The sequence below is a fragment of the Lepidochelys olivacea genome (assembly GCF_965140295.1).
Source record: "Lepidochelys olivacea isolate rLepOli2 genome assembly, chromosome: 7".
NCBI classification, from domain to species: domain Eukaryota; kingdom Metazoa; phylum Chordata; order Testudines; family Cheloniidae; genus Lepidochelys; species Lepidochelys olivacea.
Window position 1 is genome coordinate 50,726,395 of NC_140417.1, and position 19,930 is coordinate 50,746,324.

Sequence of the window (19,930 nt, forward strand, 5' to 3'; positions counted from 1 at the left end):
ACGGAGCCAGCGCCTAGCATTATTGGGAGCCCCCTCCCTTACCCCTTAACCCTTGACTCTGCTCAGGAGGCACTTTCCTTTAGCTGCTTGCCTCCTGAACCCCAGAGCCTTACCCCTGCCCCCACCCCTGTCCCTGCCCAATTCCCCTCCTCCTGCAATGCTAATGCTGCCCCTGGGGTTATTTCCTTCCCGCCTTTCGCAGATTCCCCCCAGGGAGCAGTCTTTGCACTTTCTAGTCGCAACCCATTAGGAGTTGCAATTTTTTCCCTGCCATCCCCCTCCACCCCAAGGTGTGAAATGAATTTAATAACCCCAGCCTGTCAGACGCCCCGTCGGTGGTCCGCACCTTGTCTACCTGCCTTAGCAGACCACGAGGCTGTATTAAGAGCCCCACCAGGGAATACCCCAGAAATCGTAACCCCACCCCCCCATGAGCTGCGGCATGCACTACGGAAGTTCCTAGAACACACCCGTGGCGCCCGCAATAGGGTACAGCTGGCTCTTCAGCTATGGGGGGACTTTGACCAAATCCTCCAGGCCACAAGGGCCCCTATACAGGAGGGCAGGGGGCAAGGAAGGCACGGTGCTGCGGCCTACGAGCGAGCCCGCTGCTTCCGAAACGATCTACTCATCCACAGGATGAGTCACTGGTTGCTGTGCAACCCGCCGGAGGCCCTGAACACCCCCACCAACAAGAAACCCCCACCCCCCAGCCCTCCGCATGACGCCTCTTACTATTGCAACCCTGAATACCAGGAGCTGTAGGATGGCCCCCCCTTCGGGAAGGGGGGTATTCTGTAGTTTTCCTGCAGGAGACCCATACGGACCCGACCGCCGAGGACAGGTGGCGGCTGGAGTGGGGGGACGGGGTATACTTTAGCCACTCCACGACTTGGCAAGCTGGAGTGGCGACCCTGTTCTCCCCCAACCTACAGCCCGAGGTGCTAGGGGTTACTGAGGCTGTGGTGGGCCACCTGCTGCACCTTTGAGTCCGTATGGAGGGGCTCGTGGTCAACCTTGTCAACATCTATGCCCCGCAAATGAGCCCAAAGCGGCCACAATTCTATCAGCGGGTGTCCGACTTTCTCGGCACCCTAGATTCGCACGAGTGCCTGGTCCTGGGAGGGGACTTTAACACCACCCTCGAGGAACAGGACCGCTCAGGGGCCGAGCCGAGCCCAGCCGCCGCGAACATTCTCCGAGGAATAGTCGAACATCACTCCCTAGTGGACGTCTGGCGTGACCATCACCCAGATGACACTTCCACGTTCACTTTTGTCCGGGTGGAGGCCCATCGGTCACACCACTCTTGGTTAGACCGTATTTACTTATCCCGTTTCCATCTTTCACAAGCCCACTCCTCCACCATTCGGCCAGCCCCATTCTCCGACCATCATTTAGCCACCATAACGGTCTCCCTCCATGCAGAGAGACCGGGGCTGGCCTATTGGCACTTTAACAACAGCCTGTTGGGGGACGAGAGCTTCGTGACGTCCTTCCGGGAGTTTAGGCTGGCCTTGCGAGAGCAGTGGCATGCCTTTCCCTCGGTGCGGCGATGGTGGGATCTCGGGAAGGTGCGCACCAAGCTCTTCTGCCGTGACTACACTCAGGGCACCAGCCGACAGAGAAATGCAGCGATAGAGCAGTTGGAACGGGAGGTCTTAGAGATGGAGAGGCGCCTGGCTGCCAACCCCGAGGACCCGTCCCTCTGCAGAGCGTGCCGGGAGAAGCGGGAGGAGCTCCGGGCCCTCGAGGACCACCGGCCCCGAGGTGCCTTCGTTCGGTCCCGCATCCACCTCCTTCGGGACATGGACCGTGGCTCCTGCTTCTTCTATGCCCTGGAGAAAACGAGGGGGGCCAAGAAACACGTCACCTGCCTTCTAGCGGAAGACGGCACCCCCCTCACGGATCCGGAGGAGATGTGTGGGAGGGCCCATGACTTCTACACAAGCCTTTTCTCCCCGGATCCGACCGATCTTGGCGCTTGCGGGGTGCTCTGGGAGGAACTCCCCACAGTCAGCATGGGCGACCGAGACCGGCTAGAGCTGCCTCTCACCCTGGCCGAGTTCTCGGAAACCCTCCGTCGCATGCCCACCAATAAATCTCCGGGCATGGACGGGCTGACTGGGGAGTTTTACCGCGCGTTCTGGGACATCCTCGGCCCAGACCTAGTCACTGTCTGGGCTGAGTCCTTGCAGAGCGGGGTCCTCCCTCTGTCGTGCAACAAGGTGCTCGCCTTGTTGCCGAAGAAGGGGGACCTCCGCGATCTACGAAACTGGTGTCCCGTCTCACTCCTTAGCACGGATTACAAAATCGTAGCGAAAGCAATCGCGCTGCGGCTAGGGTCCGTGATGGTGGACGTGATCCACCCAGACCAGACCTATACTGTCCCGGGTCGCAGCATTTTTGACAACCTATTTCTAGTCCGAGACCTTTTGGAACTCGGGCGGAGAGATGGTCTGTCGTTCGCTCTCCTGTCTCTTGATCAGGAGAAGGCGTTCGATAGAGTAGACCATGGGTACCTCCTGAGCACTCTGCAGGCGTTTGGATTCGGACCTCTGTGAGTTTTCTCCAGGTCCTGTATGCCTCCGCGGAGTGTTTGGTTAGGCTCAACTGGACCCTGACCGAACCAGTCAGCTTCGGGCGAGGGGTGTGGCAGGGGTGCCCCCTCTCGGGCCAGCTGTATGCTCTGGTGATCGAGCCTTTCCTCTGTCTCCTCCGCAGGAGGTTGACAGGGTTGGTGCTGCGGGAGCCAGAGCTGCGGCTGGTCCTGTTGGCGTACGCCAATGACGTACTCCTCATGGTCCAGGACCCGGGCGACTTGGCGCGAGTGGAGGCATGCCAGGCCATCTATTCGGCAGCCTCCTCCGCCCGAGTCAACTGGGTCAAGAGCTCTGGCTTGGCGGTGGGGGACTGGCAGCAGGTAAGCTCCCTCCCACCTGCGCTTCAGACCATCCGGTGGAGTGCGGGTCCACTGCTCTATCTCAGCGTTTACCTTTCCACCACGCACCCTTCCCCGCAGGAGAACTGGCAAAATTTAGAGGGCGGGGTGATAGAGTGGATCCGGAAATGGACGAGGCTCCTCCGATGTCTCTCCCTCCAAGGGAGAGCACTGGTGCTTAACCAACTAGTCCTGTCCACACTCTGGTACCGGCTCAACACCCTGGCCCCAGCCCCAGGTTTCCTGACCCACCTCCGGAGATTGATTCTAGAGTTATTTTGGTCAGGAATGCACTGGGCCCCTGTTGGAGTTCTTCATTTACCCCTGAAGGAAGGAGGGCAGGGCCTGAAGTGTCTGTACACTCAGGTCCGCGTTTTCTGCCTCCAGACCCTGCAAAGGCTCCTTTATAGTGCAGGTAGTTCGACGTGGAGCATATTGGCACACACCTTCCTGCGCCGCTTCCAAGGGCTCCGATACGACCGGCAGCTCTTTTATCTTTGTCCGAGAGGTTTTCCACGAGACCTCTCTGGGCTGCCGGTCTTCTACCAAGACCTCCTCCGGACCTGGAAACTGTTTCTAATGACCAGGTCCGTGGCGGCCACCGTGGGAGCAGATCTCCTCATGGAGCCCCTGCTACACAATCCCCAACTCCGTGTGCAGGTGGCAGAGTCCCGCTCGGTGCACCAGAGGTTGGTCCTGGCGGAAGTCACGAGGGTCGGAGACCTCCTGGACTACGACCGGAGAGCCTGGCTGGATCCCCTGACGCTTGCTCGGCGCATGGGACTCCCCAGTCCTCATACCCCCCAGCGCGTACTTCAGGAGGTGAAGGCCGCCTTGACCCCCTCTGCTCGGGCTTATGTCAACCGAGCCTTGCGCGAGGGCGCACCCCACCCATCCTCTACCCCAGGCCCGCCGGACCTTTCCATTGGGCCCCTACCCTGCCGATCCCAACAAACCCCTCACCTTTTCACTGCAAGCCGTCTGCATGAACTGCAGCCAGTCAGTTTTCAAATCGCACCATGAAATATCTATACACACTCACGCTTCACACCCTTCACGCCCACACCCTGGTGTCCCACCCCGATACAAAGTGGCGGGACCTCCTGCCACCTTTGGAGGGTGAGCAACCTCAGTGGGCCAGCCTGTATTCCACCTTGGTCCCAAGGCCCGTCGGGGACATCAGTTGGCGGCTCCTTCACAGAGCTGTGAGCACGGACGTGTTTCTGGCACGGTTTACCCCCATCCCAGATACTTGCCCTTTTTGTAATGTGAGGGAAACCCTGGCGCACGTATATCTAGAGTGTGCCAGATTGCAGCCCCTTTTCCGGCTCCTCACAAATATTCTATTGCGCTTTTGGCTTCATTTCTCCCCTCACCTTTTTATCTATACACTCCCCATCCGTGGCCCCACAAAATCGCGACATATCCTGGTTAACCTCCTCCTAGCCTTGGCTAAAACAGCCATTTATAAAACCAGAGAGGGGAGGTTGGCCCATGAAGCGTCCTGCAATTGTAGGGCCTTTTTTCGATCCTCAGTACATTCACGTATCCGGGCAGAGTTCCTCTGGGCAGCGTCCACCGACTCCCTTGACACCTTCGAGGAGCGGTGGGCGCTGTCCGGGGTTCTCTCCTCGGTGACCCCGTCCAGTTCCCTCCGTCTGACCCTTTGATTAAGGGGAAGAGCGAGAGACACCAGCCCCAGCCGTTGCCGCTGTGGATACCATCATTACTGTCATCTAGGAGGGGTCCTATAATACATGGGTGTCTACCCTCCCACCCCCAAACCGCCCACCCTGCAGCCATGCCCATCTTGCTGGGCACTCTCAGGAGAGGGATAATCAGTGACACTGGGCGCGGCCCTAGGTAACTTGAGGGGGTGGAAGACCATGAGTGTCGAGGAAGCCCCCCCGCTCTAGGCCACCAGGTAACTCAGGAGGGTGGAAGACCACAAGTGTCGAGGAAGCCCCCCCGCTCTGGGCCCAGGCTAGCCTGAACACTTCTCCCTCCTGAAAGCTGCTGTGTTATACCTTCTGTTTGCGTTATTTTGTTGCATAGTTTGTTTTGTTTTCTTTAGTAACTCTTTGCAAGTGTTACACAATAAAATTCTTTTCTGTTTCAAAAAAAAACCTTCCCTGTTACCTTACCCAGGGAAAAGGGACCTACTCAACCTGGGGCTAATATATCTGCCTTCTATCACTCTTCTGTAGCCATCTGGCCTGACCCTGTCACAGCGGGTGTTGGGAATTGGGCCCAATGTTTCAACAGTGAAAGAATTCCAGGTAGATGAAGTTATACAAATGAAAGAGTCACTAGCAGCTGCTGCGTGGGGAGCTGAATGATGGGCCAGAGGGCAGGTCAGTACCAGACCGGGAGGGTACTGAAGAGCGAATGGGGGAGAAAGTCCCTGGGAGCATTGAATACCCAAGAGCCACGTGGAATTGGCTGCAGAACTGGCTGGGAAGGGTGGATGGTCTGTGTGGTGCCAAATGGGCTGAAGGGTTAAGCTCTCATTTCTGAGAGCAGGAGACTAGTCTGGCTGCAGCCACCTCCTGGAGCAGAGATTTTGGAAGAGCACAGGAAGGGAATTGCAGTCATAGAGGTGGGAAATGATGCCAGCACAGAGAGGGGTGACTAAGGGTGTCAACTGAGCCTGCTCAGGGAGGGGTAAACTCCAGGAGGATCCTAGACAGCTGTGACTTACCAATAGGAAGCTCTGGGGACGCCAGGATTTCTGGCCTGGGCGTGAGTTAAGGGCTGGGCTAAAGAGAACTTATTACCTGGAAGGAGCAATACAGTCTTTGGGCCTGAGACTGATGGTGCTTGCCCTGCTATGAATCAGGAGTAATGTCAATGAGGTCAGAGCACTTACATGGTGTAAAACTGGTACAGGGAAGCCCCTTGAAGCACTCTCTTGGAAGTCATGCTAGTGCTGGCAGGAGATGAAGTGGAGTAAAGAATGAGTCAGAGGAGGTGGGGCACTGGGTGTCCTCCCCACAGAGGTGCCCCAGCATGAGACAATAGCTGGAGGTGAGAGCCCGGGACTGGGACCTGATGCACGTCCTAATGGCAGAGTCAGGGTCAGCCCAGGCATGAACGTACTGCTGACAGCTGCATGCTGAGCAGCAGAGAAAGCTGTGTGAGTTGGTGCGTTGTTACACATGCCTGCTGCTTCCCCAGGCAGCACTCCAGTGAAGCAGAGCTGTCTCCTGGGCAAACACTAAGGAAACCAACTTCACAAAGGCCTCCTTGCACAGATGGCTGTTGAGACGTCTTTAGTTGAATAACTTCTGTCTGCAAACAGATCAGGGTCACTCTGGGGTAGCTGGGGGTCACCTCTTTTCACAAGTTACAGGTTGGGTCCCAGGTGGTCCATGTTCCACACCTGTTTGGGATCCCAGCTTCAGAGTCCTTCCATGTCCTTCCAGAGTCCTTCCATCGTGCCTAATTGTGGTGTCAATGAAACTGGGTTTATTTCTGTCAGTGGTTGACGAGGATCCTGCATTACTTTCCTGGGATCACCTTGATTTTTCAGAGTGCTTTGCAGAACTCTCAGTCACTGAAATTAACAGCCATTCAATGGCTTCTGTCCCCAGAGGATACTGCTAGTGAACCCTGCTTTCACTGCTTTTTTGTCCAGCTGTGCAGGCATCCAAGGCACAAGAACAGAGATCTTCAACCTCTCACTTTGCAGGGCAGCAGAACTAGTCCCTTCCTGAACTCAGATCTAATTACAGGTTCTCCAAGTTCTATTTGAAGATTAAAAAGTTCAGTTCTGAGGCTGGGCTTGCAGCTACCGCAGAGTTTACTGATAAACACAGCACTCAGCTGAGCAGCAGTTGAATTTATCAAATGGCCTTTTGGACCATTTGCAGCTCTAGGGAGTTTGGCATGAAGAAGGGAGGCAGGGTTTGTATTACAGGCAAAATACTATCTTTGTCAGACAAAGAAAATGTCCATCATCAGGCACTGGCAAAGAAGGAGAGCAGGTGGGACTGGCCCCAACAGTACCAGAAATTGTATGTAACAACACAGCTGGCCCAGGGGTCAGGACTGTCCTGCTCCTCTCTGTCAGCTATAGGGAGGTATTGTTAAATTATTGCTGAGTCCCCAGGGCAGGAGAAGCCCTAACGCCACCTTGAACATAGGCAGCCCTCTAGAGAGAGAGCTAATATCTCAGGTAGACAGGCTCTGGGGGGAGCCACAGCCAGCCTTGGGGAAAAGGAGACCCCTGGGTGATGGGGGGGGTCCTTTCAGAGTGTATCATTTGTGTGAGGCCCAAAATCAGGGTTACGGCAGCTGCCCTCAAGGAACTCCTGGAGCATTCGAAATAATTGCATATGAAGAGGCGATTTATTTTAGGGGGGAGGAAACGCTTCCAGTTTTGAATGGCTCTGATTTAATGCTCATAAAAGCATCAAGCCAATAGCACTTGGTCCATAGCCAGGGTTGATGCCAGCAGGTCAGGGCAGCATTTCCCCTCACAAGGAAGCCTTGCTGATGCCCTGTCATCCTGGCCTGCTGCCTCCCTCCCCCCCTCCCCATTTCCAGCCTTAGGCTCTGACACCCTGTGCTCCTCCAATTAGAGGCCTGCTCGGAAGAGAGAGGCCTGATCTTGCTAAATTATGTGGGAGTTCTATGATGTGCATAAACACCTATGGAGGACTGTAATCCCCATACATGTGACCTGAGACAGGGTTTGTATCTAGCTTTCTATCTGGAGAACACTTACACACTAACCCAAAGCGCTCCCTGTTCCCCCTCAAGTTGTGGTTGTTTGCCATGTGTGTAGACCATTTGGAGACAGTTGACCTGGAACTCTTCCTCAGCACTCCTCCAGGTGACTAGAAAGTTTCCTAGTATTATAATAGCCATTGGCCATGATCTTTGAAAACTCATGGCAAGCGGGGGAGGTCCTGGATGACTGTAAAAAGGCTAATGTAATGCCCATCTTTAAGAAAGGGAAGGAGGAGGATCCAGGGAACTGCAGGCCAGTCAGCCTCACCTCAGTTCCTGGAAAATTTATGGAACAGGTCCTCAAGGAATCAATTTTGAAGCACTTAGAGGAGAGGAAAGTGATCAGGAACAGTCAGCATGGATTCACCAAGGGCAAGTCATGCCTGACTAATCTAATTGCCTTCTATGATGAGATAACTGGCTTGGTGGATGAGGGGAAAGCAGTGGACGTGTTATTCCTTGACTTTAGCAAAGCTTTTGATATGGTCTCCTACAGTATTCTTGCCAGCAAGTTAAAGACGTATGCACTGGATGAATGGACTATAAGGTGGGTAGAAAGTTGGCTAGATCGTCGGGCTCAATGGGTAGTGATCAATGGCTCCATGTCTAGTTGGCAGCCAGTATCAAGCGGAGTGCCCCAAGGGTCGGTCATGGGGCCGGTTTTGTTCAATATCTTCATAAATGATCTGGAGGATGGTGTGGATTGCACCCTCAGCAAGTTTGCAGACGACACTAAACTGGGAGGAGTGGTAGATACGCTGGAGGGTAGGGATAGGATACAGAGGGCCCTAGACAAATTGGAGGATTGGGCCAAAAGAAATCTGATGAGGTTTAACAAGGACAAGTGCAGAGTCCTGCACTTAGGACGGAAGAATCCAATGCACTGCTTCAGACTAGGGACCGAATGGCTAGGCAGCAGTTCTGCAGAAAAGGACCTAGGGGTCTGTGGATGAGAAGCTGGATATGAGTCAACAGTGTGCCCTTGTTGCCAAGAAGGCCAATGGCATTTTGGGCTGTATAAGTAAGAGCATTGCCAGCAAATCTAGGAATGTGATCATTCCCCTCTATTTGGCATTGGTGAGGCCTCATCTGGAGTACTGTGTCCCATTTTGGGCCCCACACTACAAGAAGGATGTGGACAAATTGGAAAGAGTCCAGCGGAGAGCAACAAAAATTATTAAGGGGCTGAAGCACATGATTTATGAGGAGAGGCTGAGGGAACTGGGATTATTTAGTCTACAGAAGAGAAGAATGAGGGGGGATTTGACAGCTGCTTTCAACTACTTGGAAGGGGGTTCCAAAGAGGATGGATCTAGACTGTTCTCAGTGGTAGCAGATGACAGAACAAGGAGTAATGATCTCAAGTTGCAGTGGGGGAGGTTTAGGTTGGATATTAGGAAAAACGTGTTCACTAGGAGGGTGGTGAAGCAGTGGAATGCGTTACCTAGGGAGGTGGTGGAATCTCCTTCCTTAGAGGTTTTTAAGGTCAGGCTTGACAAAGGCCTGGCTGGGATGATTTAGTTGGGGATTGGTCCTGCTTTGAGCAGGGGGTTGGACTAGATGAACTCCTAAGGTCCCTAGCAACCCTAATATTCTGATTGTATTTATTTACATACAGAAACTAAATTAATAGAACTCAGTTTCTGAAATGTATTTACACTTCAGTTGAGTAACCCATCCCCCTTTTGTTAATGTAGCCCTTTGTAATATATTCATATTGGATGGACTGTGTGTTAACTGTTCTTACATACCAGAGAATGTTCGCTTTTAGAAAAGCTGATTTTAGTTTAATCTGGGAAGTATTTTTACTAATGTTCTTATAAATTGCTTATAACCCATTCCTAGAGCCTGGAGGGCAGCTAGTGACCATCCCGGGCCAGAGTTACAAAGTTAAGCACATGTAAATATTTGAGTGTGCCAGTTCCAGATGCATGCACACAGATCAGATATTGGTACATGCCCACAGACAGTGAGGTACCTAACTGGCCAGGTACTCAGGCAAACACATCTGGATTCTTGGTGTGCATGAATGCATACTGCTAACTTCATGAGTTGTTCCTTCCTCAGTACTGGCCAAGTGTTGGTAAGTTAACATAGGAGAGTGTTATTGAAATCATGTTGGTACCAGGCCTGTTTACCAGCTCTGGGCAATCACCAAACCAAATTCCTAGTAAACCATGGCGTTAATTCTCCAGGCTGCCCGAGAACAGAACACAGTGAAAATGACACAGATGGGCTTTAAAGGGCCTAAACCACCTTCTGGTTACAAAGCTAGAAGCCTTATTTGTACTACATGTCAAGCTTGTGGAGCCCTGAGAGCAGCCTCGGGCAAGCCAGCTGACATTCTTTAAACTGAGGGAGTGGTGTCTAAACTCTGGGATTGGAAATGCAGAATACAGCCTTCCAATCTTGCAGGGGTAGCTCTTTGGATTTCCCCTGCCCTGCACTCAGATCTCAGCAAGCACATTTCTGTGGGACTCAGCTCAGGGAGAGGGTTGGAGTACGGGGTCAGGTGCAGGCTATCCATTGGTATCATTGATAAAAATACACAAAGTGAAGTGGATGCATTAGAAATGCAAAAACTGATGTACAATGGAAATGATCCACTGAGTCTGTTCTGAGACAAAGCCAGGAGAAATCCTTCTACTGAAGCTTCTTTTCAGTCTCCATATGCCTGTTTATAAGTTTGCAAAATGTTTGCCCTGTGAAACAATTTAATGACATTTCCAAACTTCCTGATGAAATGTTGTCCGTGCCCCCCCGGCCCCATTCCCTACTAGCTCTGGGTTCGTGGAAAAGCCCAAAGTCACCCTTGTCAACTGCTTACAGCCATCAGAGGAGGAGGTGATTGGGCTCATTGGTGGGAGCCAGAAGGCCGAGCCCTGTGCTCTTCTTGCCACTCAGGGCTTATCTACATGGGCAGTTTGTAGCAAGCTGGGTGTAAAGCTGCCTGTGCATATACTGACTGTTCTGGGGCCCTGCTGATGTGCACTGACAATTCATTAATGTACTTTGATCTAGTCCTGCTTCAAAGAGGGCTAAATCAAAGCACATTAAGGAACCATTCGTGTGCATCAGCAGGGTCCAAACACACAGGGTAGACTGCAGCAGGCTAGTGCAGGGAAGATTCACATCCCAGCTTGCCATGAACTAACTGGTCATGTAGATGAGCCCTGAATGGCCTTAAGAATGTGTCACTTATAGCTAAAAGAAAAGGAGTACTTATGGCACCTTTTGCCATAAGTACTCCTTTTCTTTTTATGGATACAGACTAACACAGCTGCTCCTCTGAAACCTGTCACTTATAGCTCTTCACAGTCATCCACAGTAAGCACATTTAAAATACAGATACATAGTCAATTATAACTTCAGATACAAAAATGATACATGCACACAAATAGGGTAATCATTCAGCAATTCATAACTTTTGCAACCTCTTCTAACTCACATGACCCATCTTGTGCAAAATTCATCATAATTATGCCATAATCATATCACTATGATGAATAGGTGTGCAGTCACAACATACATAAGCCATACTAAGTCCGCAAGAGAGAAGGCTGTGGCTTGCATTTAGTTCTGTATGCCTTGAGGTCTGGCCCCTGGCAGGAGTCCATTGTCTTGCTCAGTTCGTTTGAAAGGACTGTCCACATGTTCAGGAGCTTGGCCTTATGTGAGGGGAGAGGGACTAGAACGCAGGACTGTCCTGCATCCTGCCATGGGGCTTTGAGGACACTGCCACCTGCTCCAGGGGTTGTTTCCAGCTTCCTGCTGTGAATTCTGACACCAGTATGACTCCACATTCCTGCCCATTTCACTGCCAGGCCACCAGGAGGTGACTTCATTTCCCCCCTTGGGTCCATGGTCTAATGTATAATATCTCTTTTCTCTTCCTTGCAGGAGACAGGCAAGCCTTATCCCCATGACCTGTCCCGCAGCCCCCAAAGCCTGAGTGACACTGGCTACTCATCAGATGGCATCTCCAGTTCCCAGAGTGAGATCACTGGCCTGGTGCAGCAGGAAGAGGAGCAGCTGAATGGCACTGGCCTGGAAGACCAGAGCCCTGCCAGTCCTTCTGAACTTACCAAACTGGAGAGTAGTGTGCGCCCCTTGCTGGAGTCAAAGGGCATTTCCCAAGAGCAGAGCAACAGAGGGAGAATGTATCATGAGTTACGGGAAGAGCAGCGACAGAGGCAGAGGCCTCGGTCCCTTTCTATCACCCCCGAAGCCTTTGATTCTGATGAGGAGCTGGAAGACATCATGGAAGAAGATGAAGATTCTCTGGAATGGGAAAACCAGAAGGATCAAAGAGAGAGTGTGGAGTCATCTGACGACTTAGGCAGCAAGCTGCGCCATGACTATGTGGAGGACAGCAGCGAAGGAGGGGTCTCCCCGCTGCCCAGCAGGCTGAAAGGCAGGGAGACAGAGATGACTGATGAGGAGTTCATGAGGAGGCAGATCCTGGAGATGAGTGCAGAAGAGGACAATCTGGAGGAGGAAGAAGAGTACAGTCACGTGAAACACAGTGTAACAAAAAGTGGGCACAAGCCCGACCTGGAGAAAAGCAAAGAGCCAACCTCATCCAAGAGGCGTCTGCCTCACGTCTCTACCAGTATGTATGAGGAGGAGAGGAAAGAGCTGGAAGTTATCGAGGGGGAGGATGTAACCACATCCCAGGGAGGACTGCGGCGCTTCAAGACCATTGAGTTAAATAGCACGAGCAGCTACAGCAGGGACATGGAGCTTAGCCAGGATGCAGATATTAGCCTGGACAGAGAGCCAGAGCTGGAGATGGAGAGTCTGACGGGCTCCCCAGAGGAACGTTCAAGGGGGGAATATTCCTCCACCTTGCCAGCAACTACACCCAGCTACACATCGGGCACCTCCCCTACTTCCCTCTCATCTCTGGAGGAGGACAGCGACAGCAGTCCTAGCCGTCGGCAGCGACTAGAAGAGGTAAAGCAGCAGCGCAAAGCTCGGCATCGCTCCCATGGTCCTTTGCTACCAACCATAGAGGATTCATCAGAGGAGGACGAGCTGCGTGAGGAAGAGGAGCTCTTGCGGGAGCAGGAGAAGATGCGAGAGGTGGAGCAGCAGCGCATCCGAAGCACTGCACGCAAAACTAAACGGGACAAAGAAGAGCTGAGGGCACAGAGGAGGAGAGAGAGATCCAAAACCCCACCTAGTAACCTGTCTCCCATTGAAGATGCTTCACCCACAGAGGAGTTGCGCCAGGCAGCAGAGATGGAGGAGCTGCACAGGTCCTCCTGCTCAGAGTACTCGCCCTCCATCGATTCAGAGGCAGAGGGCTTTGATGTCATAGCCTCCAAGCTGTACAAATCTGGCAGTGAGTACAACCTGCCAACATTCATGTCCCTCTACTCCCCAACAGAAAAAACAAACAGCATCTCCCATTACCCCTCCAGTAAGCCCCTGAAAAGTGCTGAAGAAGCGTATGAAGAGATGATGAGGAAGGCTGAACTGTTCCAAAAGCAACAAGTCCAACAGTCCCAGCAAAGCGCCTACAGCAACACCTACCAACAGGTAGGGTACCACAGTGCAGAAGGCCAAAGCAGTTTTGAATACCAGTACATAGAGGAGTACAGCTACGATAATGGGCATATGGACTCCTGTGCATCTGACTTTCAGCATGAACTTTCAGAGCCAGGAGCAGTGTATGAGGAAATCCTGCAGACATCACAGAGCATTTCCAGGATGCATCAGTCCTCCTCATTTGATTTGGCCCTAGAAGAGGAGAAAAAGAAGAAAGGGAGAGAAGAAACATATCAGGAAAAGCAGTTTCTGAATGCTGAGAGTGCTTATGCTGATCTGATGAAGCAAAACAGCGGTCCACTCACACCAGGAACAAGCCCCACCCAGTTATCGGCTCCTGTCTCATTTTCCTCCTCTGAAGACAGCACAGGCAGGGTAATTCCTGATGTTAGAGTCACTCAGCATTTTGCAAAAGAGGGGCATGATCACCCAAAGCTTCACAGCTCACCAGCAGCACCCAGCTCAGCTCCCAAGGTTATGACAGCTCCCTATACTTACAGCAGAGGCTTCAGCACAGTCACAACTGTTGTTTCTAGCCCAGCAAGTGCTCCACGAATCTACAGTTCTCCATCTCTGAGTGGCTCAGATGTAACACCTGTATCTATCCCTAGCAGAAGCTACAGTCAGACGAAAGGTACCGTGAATTATAGCTCTCAGACAGAGGACGGCTCCAGGAGCCAGATTGCTGCTGAGCTCTGTGGAGCATCAGCAAGAGAGAACCTCCAAAGTAAGAGTGAGAGCAAGACCAATGTCCCTGTGTCATCTAAAATGTATTCCTACTTCCAAAGCCCCAGCCCCCTGCTTTCCCCGACATCTCCTACTCAAAGTTCCACTCATTCTGCTCCAAAAGCAGGGCAGCCATCCAGTAAGGCAACTGCAGAGTTTTCCACTCAAACTCAAAGCACAGTTTTCTCCTATGATATTCCCACTACCACTGGTGCATCAATGTCCTCTCCAATGATTGCTCAAGGGACCCAGACACCCCATCGTGCAAGCTTTCCTCGCCTTGCTAGGCAGCAGTCATCACAAGAAGCTCCATTTATGGTCATCACATTAGCATCAGATGCATCTAGCCAAACCACGCTAACAAGCATGTGCTCCTCAACTTCCCCAGCCTCCTCTCCCACTCGACTGAGCCACCAGCAAACAATGCACAGCTACAGTCAGACAGCAGTCAGCACAACACAGCTTCATCAGGAGCAGCTGCAGTCCACTTATGCCAAGACACAGTCAATAGAAAGAGCCTCTGCTGCCAGTGCCATGCTTCAGAAAGGGCATGCCACTTCTGTTGCTGACAGCATTGCTGGTGTGTACAGCTGGGGACCCCTGCCTGCAGAAAACATCTCCTTGTGTAGAATATCATCAATCCCTGGCACGTCCAGAGTAGAACCTGGACCCAAGCCACAGACCACTAATGCTGTGGACCTACGGACTGCTATAAAGTCAGGCCCAATCATCATAACAGACCAAGGCATGGATCTCACTTCCCTAGCTACAGAGAGCAGAAGATATTGCCTCACTCTGGAACAGACCCCAAGTAGGCAATCCACAACCGTCCAACCCTTAATCATTAACCTCAATGCTCAGGAACAACCCCATGCTATTATAGGCACAACTACTACAGTCAGCATAACTGTCGACTCTTCCATGCTCGTGTCACAACCCAAGCAGCCTTTGGTCTATGGAGATCCTTTCCAGAACAGGATGGACTTTGGGCAAGGGGCAGGAAGTCCAGTCTGTCTGACTCATGTTAAGCAGGTAGAGCAAGCAGTTCAGACTGGCACCTTCCGAGGGAGCATGAGCAGCATTGGCATTTCTGTACCAAGCACAAAGCCAGAAACGGCCAGTCCTCAGCAAACCAAATTTGCAAGATATAATTTGCCTAACCAGATGATGTCTTTGGTGAAGAAAGATGTGCTAATTACTCAGACTAGCAGCGCCCAGAGTGCTGTTAGTATCAGCACCAGTCCGAGGCCAATTCTTCAGGACCAAAGCACAGACCTATATAGAGGGGTGCCAGTGGGACTGAAAACCCAGAGTCCTCCAATCAACCTGGGAGGCAAAAAGTCCCAAACCATGATGGTGCAGATGAATGAGATAGCAGCAGTCCCAGTAACAAAGCTGATCAAAGAACCGCCACCTGCCAGTGCATTGGATCTCACTGGGATAAAGCCTGAAAGCCAGGTGGCATGCTGTGATGTAGTGTACAAATTCCCCTTTGGCAGCAGCTGCACAGGTACCTTCAACCCCTCCCCCAAGATCCCGGAGAAGAACATTGGGGATGCGGCTCAAACTGGCAAACCGAGCATTCAGTACTATGGAAACAAAGAGCCAGACCTGCCAGAGACATATCCCTACAGAGAGCAAACAGGCCCTATTCCCAGCCTGTACGAGGAGCAGCGGTTCTACCCACAAGGCTTGTTTGGGAGGCTGTATTCATCCATGTCAGATACAAATCTATCGGAAATTGGTCTGAACTATTACCCCCAGAAGGCGGAGCAGCCCTTCCATTCCCCTTCAGGAGACTCTGCTGTGGATTTGACCACAATGAAACATTCCTACAGCATCAGCTTCACTGAGGGGGGCTACCTGGGTCAGGGAATGCAGTACGGCTCGTTCTCTGACCTCCGGCAGCCCACAGACTTGTTAAGCCACCCGCTCCCAATGAGACGGTACAGCTCAGCCTCCAATATCTACTCTGATTACAAGTACTCACCCAGAGGAGACCTGGCAAATTTCCAGGAATCCAGTCTGGCCCAGTACAGTGCCACCACAGCTCGGGAAATCAGCCGCATGTGTGCGGCACTCAATTCCATGGACCAGTATGGGGCTAGGCACTCGAACAGCGCTGACCTTCTGCAGTATGGGCCAGCAGGGGGCAGTGGCATCTCAGCACCACAAGGCATTTCTGCCATCAAACCGAACAATATGTACAATCCCAACTTCCCAGAGACACGCCAGTACAGTCTCTCCAGTGCCCGGCTGGGAGCTGTCAGGCAGATCTTCCCTTCCACAGCCACAGTGCGGGCAGCAGACGGCATGATTTATTCCACAATAAATACTCCCATAGCATCCACCCTTCCCATCACCACCCAGCCAGCTTCTGTGCTGCGGCCAATGCTCCGAGGCTTATATCGACCCTACACCCCAGGCAATATCGCAGCAGTCCCTCTGGCCAGCCTGACCAGAGTGCCTCTAGTTACCCCAAGGGTCCCCTTTGCTACCCAAGGCCTGTATCGCTATTCAGCTCCTAGCAGGTTCCCGTTTGTTTCTACGGCCTCAGTGATGGAAATGCCCATGTACTTGGGGAAGCCTGTTAGCACTACTGCAGCCAGCACGGCTGCAAGCAATGTTAGCCCAGTGTCTGCTGCCAAAGCACCAGCTCCTACTGCAATGAACCTGCAAAGACCTGAGCAGACAGGAGCTGGTGCTCAAGAGGAGGTGCCCATGGCAGCTGCTGGCATGCAAAGTGCCTCAAAAGAGACCAGTCAGCCTCAGCAGCCACCACCCCCAGTCCAAACCCAGCAGGCCGAGGTATCCCAGGCCAGCGTCCCCAGCAAAGGCAGCACAGAGCGAGAGGAGAAGGAAGAGGAACGCCAGAGAAAGCAGCAGGAGCACATCCTCCAGATTGAGAGGGAGAGGGTGGAGCTGGAGAAACTGAGGCAGCTGAGGCTGCACGAGGAGCTGGAGAGGGAGCGTGTGGAGCTTCAGCGACACAGAGAGAAGGAGCAGATGCTGGTGCACAGGGAGATCCAGGAGCTGCAGTCCATAAAGCACCAGGTCCTGCAGCAGCAGCAAGAAGAGCGCCAGGCCCAGTTTGCCCTGCAGAGAGAGCAGCTGGCCCAGCAGCGCCTGCAGCTGGAGCAGATTCAGCACCTGCAGCAACAGCTGCAACAGCAGCTAGAGGAGCAGAAGAGGCAGAAAAGCACCTTCCCCCCTGTGTGTGACCCCGCCGGAAGGATCCCTCCCCAGGCCGTGTCTGAGATAGCCATGGAAATGCAAAGGACCCTGGCCCAAAATGGTCAGTATTGGCCCCCCCTGAACCAGCCCTTCATGGCTCCTGCAGTCCCAGGGCAGGAAGGGCCAGCACCATCCCGCTACTCCGGGCTCCAGCGCCCACTCACCAACTCTACCTCTGAAATATCCCTGCAGCCTGAGGAGCAGTGGGAAGCTAGCCAGGGGATAAAGAAGAGGAACTCCATGCCACGCCTGCGGGACACGTATGACAAAGAGACCCCCCACGAGCCCTACGTGGTGAAGAAGATCACAGACAGCAGCGTGCAGACTGATGAGGAGGACGGTGAGGAGCGCTACTTCCTGTCTCGGCGCCGGCGCTCCCGGCGCAGCACCGACTGCAGCGTGCAGACTGACGAGGAGGACAATGCTGAGTGGGAGCAGCCGGTGCGCCGGCGGCGATCCCGTTTCTCCCGGCACTCAGACTCCAGCACTGAGAGCAAGCAAGACTCCTCCTCCAAAGGCATGGCCAGCATAGGCATCCAGACCAGCAGTGACTGCTCTGTACAGACTGAGCCCGACCAGCTGCCCCGCGTTTCGCCCTCCATCCACATTACCACCCCTGACCCCAAAGTGAAGATCGTGAAGTATATCTCTGCACCAGAGAAGACACAGCGAGGGGAGAGCCTGGCCTGCCAGACTGAGCTGGAAGCACAGCCGCAGCCAGGTATCGTGGTCCCCCAGCTCACTGTGCCTACAACCATAACACCCTACTCCTCCAACCTCCAGCTGGTAAGCACAGGCCCCCTGGACCCACGTGCCATCCGGCAGCAGGCCCTTGGCAAGTTTGAGAAGAAGAAGCCCGATCCTCTGGAAATTGGGTACCAATCCCATTTGCCCGCAGAGTCCCTTTCTCAGCTAGTGACCTGCCAACCTCCCAAATCCCCCCAGGTACTCTACTCCCCTGTCTCTCCTCTTTCCCCCCATCGGCTGTTGGAATCCTCCTTCACTGCCAGTGAAAGACTTAACAAGGCTCACGTGACACCACAGAAACATTTCACAGCTGACTCTATCCAGCGCCAGCAGACCCTGCCTCGCCCCATCAAAACCATGCAGAGATCCTTCTCTGACCCCAAGCCCACCAGCCCAACCTCAGAGGAGTCTGGGAAGGACAGGTTCTCCATATACCAGCACCCTTTACTCCAAGGCAGCCAGGTAAGAGAGATGCTTGTGTGGCTTGTGAGTTGGAGCTGCACGTGCTGCTGTGCATTCCCACTAATATTTCATCCAGCACCTACAGCTCTCTCGCTGTAGTGTCAGTATGGTGGAGAGCTGCAGCAGACAGGAGAGCAGACCTTCAGCTCTGAGAGCAGGCTGCTTTTTCACTGCTCAGATGAGTCATGAGTGAGACTGTCTGACTGTACCCTCATACCCTGTACGGTCTCACCCTATTAGCAGGTATGGGTTTATTAGAAAAGAGGCAGCATTTCCCCCAGGATTAGCCTTGGGGTGGTTGTATCTAGCAGGTGGGCCCAGGTCCTGAAGCCATGCCCTCTGTTCAGCATGTATGCCCACACTGTCTAGAGGTTCCCCTTTGGGGAGTTGTTCTTTGGGAACCCAAGGGAGCTTCTGCTGGGCCTTCACACCTGCCCTCAGGAACGTTATTACACCTGTCTGAAGCAGGGACTGAAGCTGCCTCATTAGCAGCTACTCACCCAGTGTACTCCCCCACGCAGCCATCTCCTGCAGATACATGGAGGCAGTTGCCTGCTGCTTCCTGCTGGAGCTGCATAAGCCAGGGAGGGGCCTGTGGCAGTGAAATAGCAGGGAGCCCAGGGGGCTCCATTCCCCCCCCCCCCCCGCCCCATGGAGAGGGCTTGGAGGCAGTGGGGAGGGAAGGGAAAGAGCAGGGCTGAAGCTGTCTCACCCGAATGCTTGGAAGACACCCCCACCCCCTGCCTTACAGGAACAGAGTTAGTTTTCACAATTACAACAGGAAAAAACATTTTGCAACAGTGGGACCTGGATTGGGGTACTCTCGGTCACTCCTCTCTCTGTTTCCCAGAGGTCAGCTGTATGGCTGCTCCACTCAGGTTAGGACAGTCACACAGTTCCCTCTTAAAACCTGAGCCATAGGTGAAGTGCCTGGGAGAAGTGCCGGGTTTGCAAAGGACTAATGGCTCCATGGAGCTGGGCCCATGCTCAGAAGGGGCCCCGGCCTGCTCTGCCTGCACTGTGCCATGGGACCCTGCTGGCTCCTCCTGCCCACCACTTGCTCCTCTCGGCCTGCCTGTGGCTGGCCGAGGGCTCCTCTCTGCCCCCACAGGGCTCCTCTCTGCCCCCTGCTCCTCTCAGCCACCTGGCTGGCCCCTAGTGCACCTCTGGCTCCAGGCAGTCTCTGCTTCCCACCACCTGTGGGGCCCCACCTGTCTCCCCAGAGCTGAGCCACCTGGGACTGGTGCAGAAACCTGGCCAGTCTCAGCCATGTGGGGGCAGGGGGAGAGGGGAGAACAGTGTGCGGAGCTTGGCTGGGCCCCTCCAGGCAAGTGCATCTTGAGGGACCCCGGCCGGGGCAGGTCCTGGCCTAGTTGATCATGCCACTCCCAAGTGGCTGGAGTGATTCCCAACCCTGGCTGCGCTGCCGGCTCAGCCCGGCAGACAGTCACCTCCCAGCAGGGCTGGTGAGTGCAGCCGGGAGGCAGAGCTTGGGGGAGAGGGTCTGGGGGGGGGGGTGCTGGGTTGTGAGGG

The 19,930-nt window shown here is 53.6% G+C and overlaps 1 protein-coding gene across 1 annotated transcript in view; it reads left to right on the forward strand.

The window, feature by feature from the left end:
* The window catches only part of BSN (bassoon presynaptic cytomatrix protein), a 464,875-nt gene that overhangs the window by 359,545 nt on the left and 85,400 nt on the right, over positions 1 to 19,930 (forward strand). Inside the window, exon 5 of the mRNA XM_084633753.1 lies at positions 11,576 to 18,397. Coding sequence (XP_084489879.1) covers positions 11,576 to 18,397 — 6,822 coding nt within the window. The remainder of the gene's footprint in view (positions 1 to 11,575; positions 18,398 to 19,930) is intronic.